The sequence below is a fragment of the Ranitomeya variabilis genome, chromosome 4, assembly GCF_051348905.1.
Source record: "Ranitomeya variabilis isolate aRanVar5 chromosome 4, aRanVar5.hap1, whole genome shotgun sequence".
Lineage (NCBI taxonomy): Eukaryota > Metazoa > Chordata > Amphibia > Anura > Dendrobatidae > Ranitomeya > Ranitomeya variabilis.
In genome coordinates this window covers 564,349,789-564,366,742 of record NC_135235.1, presented here as the reverse complement: position 1 = coordinate 564,366,742, position 16,954 = coordinate 564,349,789, and the positions used below count along the sequence as shown (strand labels likewise).

The 16,954-nt window shown below is 41.8% G+C and overlaps 1 protein-coding gene across 1 annotated transcript in view; it reads left to right on the top strand.

Moving 5' to 3' along the window:
* The window catches only part of LOC143768116 (piezo-type mechanosensitive ion channel component 2-like), a 164,249-nt gene extending 147,405 nt beyond the window's left edge, over window positions 1–16,844 (top strand). The window contains exons 48-53 of the mRNA XM_077256803.1: window positions 107–199; window positions 717–886; window positions 984–1,100; window positions 8,677–8,756; window positions 9,152–9,380; window positions 16,449–16,844. Of these exons, the coding sequence (XP_077112918.1) occupies window positions 107–199; window positions 717–886; window positions 984–1,100; window positions 8,677–8,756; window positions 9,152–9,380; window positions 16,449–16,704 (945 nt within the window). The 3' untranslated portion in view covers window positions 16,705–16,844. The remainder of the gene's footprint in view (window positions 1–106; window positions 200–716; window positions 887–983; window positions 1,101–8,676; window positions 8,757–9,151; window positions 9,381–16,448) is intronic.
* The last annotated feature ends 110 nt before the right edge of the window (window positions 16,845–16,954 follow it).

The window sequence follows — 16,954 nt, the reverse complement described above, 5'->3', positions numbered from 1 at the left end:
GTCCTGTTATCTACAGTATTAGCTGATAACAGGATATATGCATCACATAGACATTAGCTACACTCCAGTTAGGCCTCAATAAGGAGATATTACCTTTTTCTTTCAGCCCCTGTTCACCATGAGTGCTCAGCAGCAGAACCTGGCCCCCTATTCTCAGTCCGCTTATGATGAACTGACATACAGATACGCACTACATCCTGTGAGTATATGTGGCTTTTTTTTCCCTTTTATAAGATAAACACATTGGTGTCGATATCAGCCTAAGTGTCTATATTAGCCATATGTGTCACAATACGATCAGTCCGAATATTCAGCTAATCACCAAGGAGCACTGGTCTCTGACCATATAGAGAAGATCAGATACGCATGAAGTTTTCCATAAACATTAGATATCTGGTGGCCGATAGCTGTCACCCCCACCTCCCCTATACACAGGACCGCTCGTCCAAGTTCTCCCATGTTCTCTATAAGAATAGGCCACTGAAATTCAACAGGGCAGATCCTACTCTCCCTTGACATCTTCTATTGCGGGAAGTCAGGAGGACCCATACACATTAGATGTCTGGCCGATCACTCTGCAATCAGCAGGTTCAACCTACTTTTATCTAATGTGTAGATGCCTTTATATTCCAGTTTTGGACCTTACATATAGAATATATCAGCAGTAATATCAGATGCCTGGATAACTTAGTTTTCTGCTCCTTTCTCCTACACAGTCTGCAATGCAGTTCATTGTTAATTACATGCCCGAGGACATTGTGACAGCCAAGATAAAGAGTAATGCCAGCCTGCTCTGGACCATAAGCCCAGCCAGCCGTGAAGCCATGATAGAGGAACTGTCAGAATCTGCTCAGATATACTTTGATATTCACTGGAGTATCCTCAGGTACGTCAGCAGAGGTAGCCGGTACCTGGAGAAGCAGGCCGATGGTACAAGCTGATGGCTGGGTATACTCTGATGCCCGTGACTTCATCTGTTCCAGGAATGCATCCATCGTAAAGAGTGCAGAGAGTTTTGGGAAGCACACAGTATGCTATGAAGATACAGAAACCCGCGACCAAATAGTCCAGATGCTGAAAGGAGAAAGAAGGGAGCCAATGTGGGTATTTGACATAAGGCCTCTGCCTAACTACAATCTCAGTCTTACACAGTAGATTTAGTTGAAAGGAAACTGTTAAAAATTATGTTCACTATGTTTTTAGATTGCTATAGTGCATGTAATAATAATACTCTGCAGGCCATTTTCTTAACAAACAAAACCTAAGACAGAAACAAAATGAACATATACCCTGCTGTAAGTAAGTAAAAAGCAATGGTGCATATACATAACATGGGGTACTAAGTAAAAACAGTTTTTTATATATAAAAAAGCATGAAAGTAAAAAATTACCTCAATGTGATCAAGGGCCGAGCAGAATTGGGACCCAACTATGGACACCTTGCCATGGGAATCTTTATAAACGTAACGCCGAGCTCAGAGGAAAGGAGGCCACAACCTTGCTTGCACTAAGTGCAAAACTATTTTCTTAGCAAAGAAGAAACAAAAGTCTCATTGCCCCATTATAGCATTGATATTAAGGCTGGACATTTTGGCTTGATTGTGAGTCTACTACTTCCAACTAGCAGCATTAAAGATCTCAATCATACTGCAAAGTTGGGTTATAAACTTGTGCCCATAGCATAGCGAATGTCACACTGACTCAGTGATGCCAAACCCCATGTGTTATGACTGTAATCACACTCACACTGGTAATGTACAAACCAGGAAAGACACAACACCTGCAAACAGGTCTCTGTTCAGACTAGTAAAGTTTCTAATCTGATCCCGACTTGTCCCTGACTGACCCTAAGTAAACGTAATGGCACCCCCACTTGACATTGACTGACCCTGAATATCCTTAACTGCACCCTATCTATACATACAACGGAACACTAAAACAGTTATAACTACAAAATAAAATACACATAAATCTGAGGATGAGGCACAGGCCTAAAAACATGTCCACACAGTGACACAGGAAAGACGGAGGAAAATAAGTAGAACCAAAAATAAACGAAACATGTGGGAATCTCCCAGACCCTAAATGTAAAAGAAAGGGAAGAGTGCTGGGGAGAAAGACTCAGAAACAAACTGCAGGAAGAGCAACACAGAGATAAACCAGGAAAAATAATCCCTAGCTAAGGAGCTGGAACTCCAAACATCCATCAATCTGGAAGTATAGACAGCAAAGAAGGACAGTGAAAGGTAAGTATAATTAGCCACCCCCAAGATGTGATAGGACAGAACCAAATGATGAAGTGAGAGACACCTGAATAGAAACAAACCAAGCAAAGGAAAGACAAGAGAACTATCAGCAGTTGGACACAGACCGAACAGGTTGTGACTCAAGAGAGGGGAACTGACCACGCGGCAAGAGGTCACCGGATTGAGTCCCGAAACCGAGCAATGACACAGTTTAAAATGAGTCTATCAGCAGAAAATGACTGTTCAAACCAAGCACACTCAGTGTGCTATTAGCATCTATCTTCACCCACCTATGGTTTCTGTAAAGCCAGAGCTCTCAATGAAGTATGAGGAAGGTGGAGATGAATGGAAAGTAAGAACGGGGAAATTGAACTGTTTGGATATGACCAACGTGCCCAGAGCGGCTGTGCTTGGTTTGAAAAGTCATGTTGTGCTGACAAAATGCCTTTAATTCAGTAAACTTGTTACCATCAGCCCACTCATACCATAAGGTAGGATAGCAAGAAGATAGGTAAAGGTGGTGGGGAGACAATATGTAACTATGGAGACGCATCTAGGATCTGTAGACACAACACTGAATTTTTTTTTAAACTCTTGATGCATAAATTGTTGCAATGATGTTCCATTTAGATACAAGAATGTAACTTTACAGACAGAAAACATGGTGTCATGTACCCACTTCTCAGCATGTGACTTGGGGTTGTGCCTGCAAGGGTTAATCTATCTCCCCTCTCTCACACCAGCATTCAACCTCTGTCCTATGCTGTAATGGGAGCATAAATCACACACCGACCCAGGCCACACACACCCGCTCATACACGCTGCCACCACTCACCGAACACACGGGCGATGAGTCCCGGACATATTACTACTACTGTCTGCCAATCATAAGGCTCACACAGTTTAAGGCTATGGATTCTTTAGAACATGCAAGGTTCAACTTATTAAGTTTTATGCTTTAATATAAAAGGTACAGTGCTTACAATAAAAAGGTATAAAATATGGTAATAAAAAGTCACATACAAATATGCAAAGCAGTTATAAAAATAAACGGGAGAAAACTTACAGAAAATATCTAACTTTGTAGTCTGCTTTCTGCTCCCTGAGGGAGGAACGAATATGGACAGCTTGGCTGCCCCTCAATCTATGAACATCCCCCTTTTGTGTGTAGGTCTAATTTATAGAGTCACCCTGGAGGTCAAATTTCTAGACCAGCCTTTCTTGTTAATATTTATAATTGCTTGTTTGTGACTGGACTGTGAACACTCTGCCAATGAATATATTATTTCTTCTTAAATTCTCTGTGTAAGTTTTTCACAGATAGGTAGTGTCAGGCTGTAATTGACATCTCTCTTTAAAAGAGACAGAAGGTGTGAAACGTTTCCCCTTCTTGGTTCTTAGCGAGGCCCCCTGATGAGATTGGAGACAGTAGACTGCTTTCTCAGGGTAACATATGCTGTGACCCCTGTGAGACCTGCAGTCTCAGGACAGATGTTAAATTACTGCTAGTCACACATATATATACCTATATATATATTTCGCTACACCTCCCTCCTTATGAACGTGCATGGGGGTTGACTTACAGGTCAGCTCCCGAGCGTGTATCTGGTTCCGCCCCACCTTTGCGAGATATGCCATCAGCATTACCATGATCTACTCCTTTCTTATGCTGAATTGTAAAATCATATTGCTGTAATATCAGACTCCATCTAAGCAATTTCCCATTGTCTCCAACTACTCTGTTGAACCAACTCATTGGGTTATGATCTGTTATCACGGTGAAGTTGCGCCCATATGGCTGCAGCTTCTGCCGAGCCCACACAATTGCCAAACTTTCGTTCTCAATTGTGGCATAAGCCACTTCTCTGGGCAGGAGTTTCCTGCTTAGGTAAATAACTGGGTACTCCTCACCTTGCTGGTTCACCTGGCTGAGAACCGCACCTAGCCCATAGGTGCTGGCATCTGTCTGCACTACAAACCTGCGAGTGAAATTTGGGGCCTTCACCTCTGCTGACACCTGGTATGCAGACTGCCGTACTGGGGGATTAGTACCAGTGTCCAAATGGTGAGTTGCTAACTGCGTCCTCCCAGGCTCCCCTGTGAAGACTTTTGTGAACTCGCTGAGCACTCCCATCAGCTCAGACCTCTGACTGTGGGATAGCTAAGGGTTAAACTCTTCTGACTCCAGGGACTCCATGTACTGAGTCCCAGCCCTCACATCTAGTAACAGGTCAGCCACCCCCTCTTCAGGCAGGCTACAGACAGGTAAGACACAGGTCTCCCTGTCATGATGAGCCTTCAACATATTTACATGAAATACTTTCTGATGCTTTGCATGCTCTTCTAGGGTCACCACAAAATTAACATTTAGCCGCTTGTGTACAGTGTATGGTCCCTCCTATGCAGCCTGTTTCTTATTCTGTAACATAGGGACCAACACCCAAACCTTCTGCCCCTCCTCGTAGGCCCTCAGTCTGGCATTACAGTCGTACCAGACCTTCTGAGTGATTTGGACCTGGGTCACGTTCTCATGGGCCAGGTTGCTCAGTTTTTGCATTCTTTCTCTGAGCCGCAGTACATATTCAACCACTGAGACTCCCGTAGTTTTGGGGTCGTCCTCCCAACAGTCCTTAATCAAATCAATTGGCCCCCTGACCCTCCTCCCATAAACCAGTTCAAAGGGGGAGAATTCTTTAGATGCCTGGGGTACCTCTCTGTACACAAACAACAGATGGGGAGGTACTGCTCCCAGTCTCTCCCTTCAGTCTCCACCAGCATTTTTAGCATTTGTTTTAATGTTCCGTTAAAACACTCGTAGAATCCGTTGGTTTGGGGATGATAGGCGCTGGCCACAAAATGCTGCACTTGTATTTTCTTGCAGAGACTTTCCATCAGACTGGACATGAATTGGGTTCCCTGATCGGTTAACATTTCCCTGGGGAAACCCACCCGAGAGAAAACAGTCAGTAAAGCATCCGCCACTTTGTCTGCTCGGATGGAGGACAGTGCCACAGCTCCCGGGTATCGTGTAGCATAGTCCACCACTGTGAGGATGTACTTTTTGCCAGAGCTGCTAGGGATTACAAGTGGCCCTATGATATCCACAGCCACTCACTGGAAAGGCTCATCGATCACAGGCAGTGGTATCAATGGAGCTTTTTGTATATTCCTGGACTTTCCAACTCCTTGACAAACTACACATGATCGACAGTAAATGGCAATATCTGTCCCCATCTTGGGCCAATAGAAGTTATGTGTCAGGCGAGTTTTAGTCTTTTGTATTCCAAGGTGTCCGGCCAAAGAAATTTCATGAGCAATTCTCAATAATTGTTCTCTAAACAGATAAGGGACGACCAGCCACTTTTTACAGTCCCATGGTTCAGTAGTATTCGTGGGGAGAGTTTCTTTATACAGTCTGCCCTTGTCCCAGTATACTCGCTCATTGTCAGAAGCAGCAGGGGGTCGGTCTGCAAGACATCTGAGCTTCTCCAGACTGACATCTGTCTGCAGGGCCTCCTGGAAGCACGGACTGTCAGTCTTCAGTCCCTGGCCCAGTGTGACTGCCAGGCTCTGGTCTGAAGCTGAGTCTTCAGTGTCGGTTATAAGGGACTTTGTTGGGTCTGCCATGTGAGGAGGCTCTGGGGCCAAAGTATGGGCCTCCTGGTTTGGCAGTTCTGTCTGAGACTCATCCTCTAATCTCTGGGGTTGAGTCTGAGCCGCAGCCTGACTCCGGGTCACAGCTGCCACATACGCACATTCCTGTGCATTGGTACAATTTCCCTCCTTGCACGGGATCTCAGGTGGGTCACTTGCTTCCACCTTCTCTGTAGCATTTACTTGCAAGGGAGGAATATAGTGGGACACCATCCTCCCCAAGTCTGTGCCTAGCAACACATTGGTGGGAATAGCCTCTGATATTCCCACTTCTCTCAGTCTTTTCCCTGCTCCCCAGTCCAAGTACACACAGGCCATGGGCACGGCAGGGCTGACCCCTCCAATCCCGGTTATAGACATAGTCTTTCCTGGTATGATATCGGCAGGGGTTACCATTGCTGGACGCACCAGAGTCACCTCTGCCCCAGTGTCTTGGAGTCCAATGGTGACTTTATTGCCAAAAGTGACAGATTGACAGTTCTCAGTAGCCCTCGCATCAGGGCCGGCCACAAAGAGGACAGACGGTGGGGACACAGACGGCATTGTAGTTGTGGTTGGGTGTTTCTCCCTATCAGGGCAGACAGCGCTAACATGTCCCACTTTGTTGCAGGAGAAGCACCGATGTGCATCACCTAAAGAATGTCTAGTCCCCGGGATCCCATAGGAGGTTGGCTTGGGCAGCACTGGTGATCAGCCAGCAGAGGGAGAAGGGTCCCCATTTGGCTTACCTCCCTTCCAGTCGAATCCCGATGGCTTCCGCACCTCAGGCATCATGTTAGACACAGAGCAGTCCGCAATCTTTGCAGCCTGATCCGCAGTTTGTGGCTCCCGATCACACACAAATTGTCGTACATCCATGGGGCACATGTGAAGAAATTGATGCTTGATCTGTTAAGTCCTCAAAACTGTTAACAGAAAGTCCCCTGATCCATTGGAGGAAAGTGGTCCTCAAGGTGCTTACAACATCCGCATAGCTGTCAGTTGATCCTCGTTGTAGATTACGGAACTTTCTCCGATACACTTCTGGTGTTAGGTTGTATTTCCTGATCAGGGCCTGTTTTATGGCTTCATAGTTCCCATCTAGGTCTGTTGGGTAGATGGTATTGCCTGCAGGTTTTTTCAGACCCCCGAAGGAAAGTATGCAAGTCCGTATCCTTCTCCATCACAGGGAAGTTTTCCAGCCATGGTCTCCTTGGATTTATGTCCTGGGAGGGGGTTGGCTGAGGAGTGATACCCCTCTCTATTTGAGCCATCTGAAGCTGGAAAGCTCTCTCCTCCTGGTGTTCTGCAGCCTCTCTCTCAGCCTGGCATTCTGCAGCCTGTCAGTACTGTAGAATAAGCTGCATGCGCAGATTGGGATCACTTGTTCCCAGCTGATGTAAGTCCATTTATAAAGTAGAGTCCATAGTTTCCTCAGCACTGGCACTTCCCTCAGGTATCTCCGATGCAAGAGCTGGTATTGCTGGGTCTCTCCGAGTGGACTTTCTCCTTGCCCAGACGTTCTAGTATGTTGCTCTATGTCATGCTCGACCAAGGCACGTAACAGCAGTTCCATGGATTTGTCGGCTGTCTCTATTCCTCTCTGCTCACAGAGGTCAGTCAGAGCCTCTTTGCTCTGCTTCTTGTACTGGGCTGCCATATCGATGAACAGCCTTTGCCAAATAAAAGATAGAAAAGAAAAAAGGGGAAGGAAAACTGTTTGCAAGTATGTCTAAGTAAGCACTGAGTTGAACCTTGCAGAACTGGTGCACTCCTCGCAAGGATACCAATTCTTTAGTACAGGGAATAAATGCTTCAACCTTGCACTAATGCTCTAATAGAAATAATTATATCCCACCTCTCTGCCACCAATTTGTCACGTCCCCACTTTGCAGCATGCGACTTGGGATTGCGCCTGCAAGGGTTAATCTATCTCCCCTCTCTCAGTCCAGTATTCAACCTCTGTCCTATGCTGTAATGGGAGCATAAATCACACACTGACCCAGGCCACACACCCGCTCATACACGCTGCCACCACTCACCGAACACACGGGCGATGAGTCCCGGAAATATTACTACTACTGTCTGCCAATCATAAGGCTCACACAGTTTAAGGCTATGGATTCTTTAGCACATGCAAGGTTCAACTTATTAAGTTTTATGCTTTAATATAAAAGGTACAGTGCTTACAATAAAAAGGTATAAAAATATGGTAATAAAAAGTGGCATACAAATATGCAAAGCAGTTATAAAAATAAACGGGAGAAAACGTACAGAAAATATCTTTGTAGTCTGCTTTCTGCTCCCTGGGGGGGACGAATATGGACTGGAACACATAGGCTTGGCTGCCCCTCAATCTGTGAACACTCCCCTTCCCTTTGTGTGTAGGTCTAATTTATAGTCACCCTGGAGGTCAAATTTCTAGACCAGCCTCTCATGTTATTATTTACAATTGCTTGTTTGTGACTGGACCGTGAACACTCCACTAATGAATATATTATTTCTTCTTAAATTCTCTGTGTAAGTTTCTCACATATAGATAGTGTCAGGCTGTAATTGACATCTCTCTTCAAAAGAGACAGAAGGTGTGAAACGTTTCCCCTTCTTGGTTCTTAGCGAGGCCCCCTGATGAGATTGGAGACAGTAGACTGCTTTCTCAGGGTAACATATGCTGTGACTCCTGTGAGACCTGCAGTCTCAGGACAGATGTTAAATTACTGCTAGTCACAAATATATACCTAGACATATTTCGATACACAGGGTTAATTAAAAATCTTTGTATTTATATTTTCATTAGCATGCTGAAGAATATTTTGCCAAAACACCTCAGAGCAAATTCAGGGCCTGAAGCAAAAATTGCTCATCGGCTTCAGACAGGTAAGAACTACCCAATAATAGTGCAAATGTCAATCCTCCCCAGCCCTCCATACACACTAGATAGCTGTCAGCCAAAAGCTTTCTCACCCGATTGCCCCATACTCGGAAACACTCCTGTCTTCCCCATGAGAGACCCGCGGTCAGACTCCTTTGGCTTCTTCTTATCTCCCAGAGTATAGGATCGACTATTGGAAACCCATTGAGCTGGATCCCTCTCTCCCCCAACATCATCTATCTGGTGAGACTTGGGAGACCCTTATACACGTTAGCTTACCAGCCAACCTCAACAAACCTGCAAGTCCTATATGATGATTTTGATGCAGATTTGATAGGGGTGTAAAGTTACCCAAAAAAACAATCATAATTGCTTATACCTTATTTTCATAATTTTCCAGAATTTTCAGACAAGGCAGAAGATATTCAGAAATACGCTTTCTTCCGTAATTTAACCCTAAAACTACAGCAGCTGTCTGTGAACAACACATCGAACCAAGTAACAGAGTGGTGGTTGATTCAGGAGTGGAACCCGGCTTGCGGTCCGGCCGGCTGCAGCAAGAACATCGAGCTTGTTATATACAATGATAAAGCCAGTCCTCAGAGTCTGGGATTTCTAGCTGGATATGGGTAAGATGTCTTCATAATACCCTACGTCACTATCCTGTGTGAATGCACTGCTGGATTTGTCATGAGATTGACAACTGGAGCAATCTACTCTATGAAATAGACATTACATACAATCTAAGGTCATGTATACACACAATGCATATTTTCCACTGCAAAAATTGCCTTAATCAGCTGTAAAATGTGCATACGTTACAAATGGACATTGTCATTAATGTGCAAGTCTCCAGTTCTTACTCTTCTAGAAGGCGAGAGTAGGTACAGGGTATAGGAAATATATAGACAGCGCTCTTGACCATTTCCATCTCACTTACAGTCTTGTAAGGAATTCATCTTGACCGTGTTTGGCCAACTCTTAATTCTCTCCCATCCTAGCCGTCCACAGGACAATCAAAAGGTGGTTGCAACAAAAAGTTGGAGGAAGATTGATACAGCACGTCAAATAAGTATTGAACATGTCACCAATTTTCTAAGTAAATATACTTCTAAAAGTGCTATTGACATGAAATTCTCACCAGATGTCAGCAACAACCCATCCAATCCACAATGGCAAAAAATCAATACGTAGGTGTCAGTAAATTAAGTTATGTGTAATAATGAGAAATGACACAGGAAAAAAGTATTGAAAACATGAAAAATGAGAGGTGCAAAAAGCCATGGAAAGTCTTGACACCAGCTGAAGTCTATCAGTAATTAGAAATCAATCCTGCCACTTAGTGAAAAATATCAGCTTGTTTAACTGATGGTCTATAAAAAGGTGTCTCATTACCAAGGTGTCACACAAGAAACATCTCATGATGGTTAAAATCAGTGAGCTGTCTCAAGACCTTCATAACCTTATTGTTGCAAAACATACTGATGGCATTGGTTACAGAAGAATTCCTAAAATACTGAAGATTCTAGCGAGCACTGTTGGTCTCATAATCCAGAAGGGGAAAGAACATCATTTCACCATAAACCGGTTACGATCAGGTGTTCCCCTCAATATTTCAGGCAGAAGTATCAAAAGAATTGTCAGAAGAGTGTCCAAGAGCCAATGTCCCCCTGTGGGGAGCTATAGAAAGACCTGGAATCATCAGGTACAATTGTTTCAAAGAAAACTAAAAGTAACGCACCAACCTCCATGACCTGTATGCACGCTCACCACACAAGACTCCATTGCTGAACAAAACGCATATTCAAGCGCGTTTCAAGTTTGCTCAACAACATTTAGACAAGCCTGTGGAATACAGTCTGGCCAGATGAGACCAAAATGTATCTCTTTGGAAATGTTTGCCACAATACACACCATGTTTGGAAGCCAAAGGGCACTGCATGTCACGCCAAAATCACCATGCAACAGTGAAGTTTGGAGGTGGGAGCATCATGGTGTGGGGCTGTTTTTCAGTATATGGCACTGGCAAACTTCATATAATTGATGGAAGGATGAATGGACAAATGTACGGAGACATTCTTGATAAAAATCTGCTGCCATCTACCAGAATGATGAAGATGAAACGAAGGTGAACATTTCAGCAAGATAATTCTCCCAAACAGACAGATAAGAAAACGCTCAATTGATTTCAGTGAAAGAAAATATCGCTGCAAGACTAGCCGAGCCAATCACCTGACCTGAATCAGATAGGAAATTTATGGAAGGAACTAAAGCTCAGAGTTCATAGAAGGAGCCCGCATGAGTCATTCAGGATTTGAAGAGTGGTTGTGTGGAAGAGTCTACCAAAATCAAACCTGAGCAATGCATGCGACTAGTTTCTTCATACAGGTGGCGTCTTGAAGCTGTCAGCTCCAACAAATGCTTCTGTACGAAGTATTAATTACATTTCAGTAAGTGTGTTCAATACATGTTCCCTGTGTCATTTCTCATTACACATAAATTAATTTATGGACATCTATGTATTGATTTCTTTGCCTTTGTGGATTGGATGGATTGTTACAGTCATCTGGTGAGAATTTTCTGTCAATAGCACCTTTAGAAAAATATTTACTTAGAAAATTGGAGACAAGTTCAATACTTATTTCACCTATCAGAATTTGAGGTTAGATTATAATTGAAAGTCTACCTTCAGCTCTTAGCCACCATTCATTTCAGTTTGGTACATCTCTGGCTATGTTCATATGCAGTGTGTTTTTCTGCTGCATTTGTTTTTTGCAAAATTAAAACTTGTTTTTTTACAGTACCACGTTTGTTTTTTTCCTTGACTGAATTTTGTAATTGCAGTATTTTTGAAATCTGCAACATGTCAATTCTTTCCCCAAAAACCAATGAGAAAGTGAAAATAAAAAGCTGCAAAAAAAAAGCAACTGTTTTTTTGCTGTGTTTTGGTGAATAAATCTAACTTTATTAAACATGTACTGTAGACAAGCACACATGGAATCCCCACCAAAAGCGCTGCAAAGAAAATGCGTAAAAAACTGGCATTTGGAACCCAGCGTTTTGCGGTCAAGAGAGCAGGTTTTGGCTGCAGCAAAAAAAAAAAAAAAAAGCAGTAAAAACGCAACATGTGAATATAGTTTTACTCCAGCAGACGTTTCTTTGAAAGAAGTCTGTCAGCACAAAATGACTATTCAAACCAAGCACAGGCACAGATCCTACTTGTTTTCCATGCTTTTCCACTTTCCTTTGGCAACTGTTAAGCCAGAGCTGTCAATTAAAAATAAAAAGGTCACAATAGATACAAAATAAATAGGTGGGAAGGTTCAGTGAGCTGCCATCAGATTCCCTTAGTTCCTCACAATGTGTTTCATCATGGTTTCCTTTGCTTTTACCAGTATCTAATCCTTGCATGCTGCACTCTTCTCGCCATCAAGAATGGCATATCCTGCATTGGACTATACACTCGGAAGATATACGGCGCTCCTGGTAAAGAGATGAGGGGCCTAAGTGGGGTTTCAACTGGTAATTGAAGCAAATGAGGAACTTGGCACTCAAAAACTGCACTGAATGAGACAATATTTAATTTGCAATCCTTATAGTTAACGTTTTGGCCCTGTAATTGGACCTTCATCAGAACTGGACAAAATGCATAAAAAAGGGACTATAATAAGTGATAATATACACATATTTACATATACAAAAATTATGTAATTCAAAGATTTTATACAATGCAGGATACAACGATTATACATTAATTGCGTGTTACTGTTTCTTCCGTATTTTTATTTAACTCCTTTACCCCCAAAACCTGTTTTCACCTTCATGACCAGGTCAAATTTTACAATTCTGACCAGTGTTACTTTATGTGATAGCTCTGGAATGCTTGAAGGGATCCCACTGATTTTGAGACTGTTTTTTTAAATTACATATTGCACTTCATGATAGTGGTAAAATTTGTTCCATTTGACTGGCGTTTATTTGTGGAAAAATTGGAAATTTGGTAAAAATTTAGCAATTTTCAAAATTCAATTTTTAAGCCCTTAAACCAGAGACTTATGTCACACAAAATATTTAATAAATAACCTTTCCCATATGTCTACTTTACACCAGCACGATTTTTGAAACATCATTTTTTTTGTTTGTTAAGAAGTTAGAAGGGTTAAAAGTTGATCAGCGAATTTTCATTTTTCCAACAAAATTTACAAAACTTTTTTTTTAGGGACCCTCATCACATTTCAAGTGACTTTGAGTGGCCAATATGACAGAAAATATCCAAAAGTGACACCATTCTAAAAATTGCACCCCTCAACATACTCAAAACTACATTCAAAAAAGTGTATTAAGCCTTCGGGTGCTTCACAGGAACTGAAGCAATGTGGTAGGAAAAAAATGAACATTTAACTTTTTTTCACAAAAATTTTACTTTAGACCCAAATTTCTTTATTTTCACAAGGATAACAGAAAAACATGAACACCAAAATTTCTCCTGAGCATGCAAATACCCCATATATGGGGGGAAACTACTGTTTGGACGCACGCCAGGGCTGGGAAGGGAAAGAGCACCGTTTGACCTTTTGAAGGCAAAATTGGCTGGAATCATTAGTGGACACCAAGTTATGCTTGGAGAGCCCTTGATGTGCCTAAACAGTGGAAACTAGACCCCTCAATGAATGTATCTATTTGTGTGTAGCGCACCTTGAACCCCAAGGTGCTTCACAGAAGTTTATAACGTTGAGCTGTGAAAATAAAAAAAATTGTTGCAGAGCTGTAGGAGAGATCAGTGCAACATAGGGTCTCATCCGAGGAGTATGGCAGGCGATAAAATTAAATTTACCCTCACCTTTTAGGAGTATCTATAAAGCATGTAATAAAGCACATCAGATGCAGCAGATCCATGGCCAGTAAATGACCAAACGATATCCAGGAAAGAAAGGGGAGGTTTGTGAACGATTTCCGCGCTTGCTGATCAACAATGAGACGTGTATCCCAGATTGTCAAATGGATAGTGGTTTATTCTTTGCTTTTCAAAGTACAAAAGACTTCTTCATCATGAAAGACCACAAGTATAGCAAAGGCAGCAAAAGTACCATTTAAATAGTGTGCAGATTCCAAATGTCAAACAAAAACCAGCGGTTTTTTTAACGTGGTAAAATTGATAAGGCAGCTTTATTCTTCGGGTTTGTACAATTACAGCGATACCACATTTATATAATCTTTTTATGTTTCAGCGCTATTACACAATAAGAACTTTTTTAGAAAAAATTATTTTTGCATCGCTTTATTCTGAGAGCGGTACATTTTTTATTTTTCCGCTGATGGAGCTGTATGATGGCTTGTTTTTGCAGGACAACATGAAGTTTTCAGGGGTAACATTTTTATTTACATTCATCTTTTTTTATTGAGTTTTATTTCTCCCTTTGTTCGTCGGGATGATGATAAAGCATAATTTATTTATTTTTTATACAGTCTTCACTGAAGAGGTTTAACTAGTGGGACAGTTTTATAGGTCAGGTCATTCCGGATCCAGCGATACCTAGAAAATGTACTTTTTGTTTCCCACAAAAATATTTATTTATATGTACAATATATGTATATATATTTATATATATTTTTTTAAAATTTTTACTATTTTTTTCTTTTACTTTTTTTTTTAACTGCTTCTGATCACTTATAAAACAATCCACGAGCATGGCTATGCTTTATAAACGGTCAGTGCTGCACTGTCATACACGCTTGATACACCATGCTCTGAGCATGGTGTAACAAGCTTTCTGGCTCTAGCGACTTAGATGTCGTCATGATGATGGCTCATGTGCCGATTGGAGAGCAGAGGGGGACCCATCAGCCTGCCCCCTAAGGGTATGTGTCCACGTTCAGGATTGCATCAGGATTTGGTCAGGATTTTTCATCAGTATTTGTAAGCCAAAACCAGGAGTGGGTGATAAATGCAGAAGTGGTGCATATGTTTCTATTATACTTTTCCTCTAATGGTTACACCCCTGGTTTTGGCTTACAAATACTGATGAAAAATCCTGACCAAATCCTGATGCTATCCTGAACGTGGACACATACCCTAAATGTTGGGATCGATATTGATTGTTTCTTCGGTCAATATGGCCATGAGGGATGAGTTTGAACGACACCATTGGTTTTAACATATTATGTACTGGAAACCCAGAAAAAAAATATCCAAGTGCAGTGAAATTACTAAAAAAGTGCAATCCCACAGTTCTTTTTTTTTTTTTACCATGTTCACTAAATGCTAAAACTGACCTGCCATTATGATTCTCCAGGTTATTATGAGTTCATAGACACCAAACACGTCTAGGTTCTTTATCTATCTAAGTGGTAAAAAAAAAAATTCCAACGTTTGTTAGAAAAAATTAGCGCCATTTTCCGATACCCATAGCATCTTCATATTTCATGATCTTAGGTTGGGTGAAGGCTTATTTTTTGTGCGCCGAGCTGACGTTTTTAGTTATACCATTTTGGTGCAGAAACTATCTTATGATCCCCCGTTATGATATTTTAATGCAATGTTTCAGCGACCATAAAAACTTAATTCTGGCGTTTTTACTTTTTTCTCATTACGCCGTTTAGCGATCGAAATCTGTTAATTTGTTTTTATTGTTTTATTTTGAATGGGGCGAAAGGGGGGTGAATTGAACTTTTATATATATTTTTTTTTAAACTTTTGGCATGCTTCAATGGTCTCCATGGGAGACTAGAAACTGCCATAACCTGGCTCTGCTACATACAGGCGATGATCAGATCACCTGTATATAGTAAATTGCTCACTTGCTATGAGCGCCGACCACCAGTTGGTGCTCGCAGCAATCCAGCAGTGACAACCGCTATTGGAGACCTCTGGTTGTCATGCCAACCCATCAGCGACCCGCGGTCCTGTGACATGGACGCCGATGGGCGAGATTTCTGGCGTATTTGCCAGAAGTGTGTGTTAAATGCCGCTGTCAGAGATTGACAGCGGCATTTAACTAGTTAACAGCTGCGGGTGTATCGCGATTCCACCCGCGGCTGTTAGAAGCACATATCAGCTCTTCAAAACAGATGACATGTGTCGGAAAAGATGTGGGCTCAGTGCCGAAGCCCACATTAAAGGGAGGGAGTCCGACATCGGGCATAATGGCGATCTCACACATACAGAGGCTGTGCAAAATTACCATAACATATCCATACGTCCAGGTCGGTAAGTACTTGCATACTTCCAAGGTCGTGAAGGGGTTAAGGAACAGTAATTTTCCATACACTTTGATATCAGAAACAAGAATTTCTATTTAAGTTTAAAGGATCACTCCTTTTTTCAGATATCCTTTAAACTTAAATAGAAATTCTTGTTTCTGATATCAAAGTGTATGGAAAATTACTGTTCCTTAAAAAAATAAGGAAGAAACAACACCTATCAATGAATATATAATCGTATCCCGCACTGTATAAAATCTCCTTCGAATGACAATTTTTGTATATGTAAATATGTATATATTTTATCACTTATTATTGTCCCTTTATGTATTTTGTACCGTTCTGATGAAAGTCCGATTACAGGACCCGAACTGTTAACTATAAGTATAACCTGCATTAGAGACTCCTGAAAAAGCCCCCATGACACAGACATGACAAAATAGTTGAATACCCTAGCAGCTAATTATTGCTTTCTCATTTTTTTTCTGAATTTGCAGCATTGTGGGTCTCTATATGTCCGTTGTCTTGGTCATTGGCAAATTCATCCGAGAATTCTTCAATGGCATCTCACGGTCTATCATGTTTGAGGAGCTACCCAACGTTGACCGGATTCTGAAGCTCTGCACAGACATTTTTCTAGTCAGAGAAACTGGAGACTTAGACTTGGAGGAGCAGTTGTTTGCTAAATTAATCTTCCTGTACCGTTCTCCTGAAACTATGATCAAATGGACAAGAGAACGACATGACGAGTGAGCTAACCGAGGACATTTCAGGTGGAATCAGGTATCTGAAAGTGTCTATGGAGAAGGCTGATGTTATACTGACGATTCTGCTGTTACCTTTACTTTGTATAAGACTATGAATAAACCATACTAGTTTATAAAAGATATGATAGGCATTCATTGATGACCCAAAGGTGACATCAGGTCACCAACATATAGGACTCAACCTATACTGCCAAGCAAAATGGAAGGCAGTATAAAAGGTTACTAAACCTGGATCA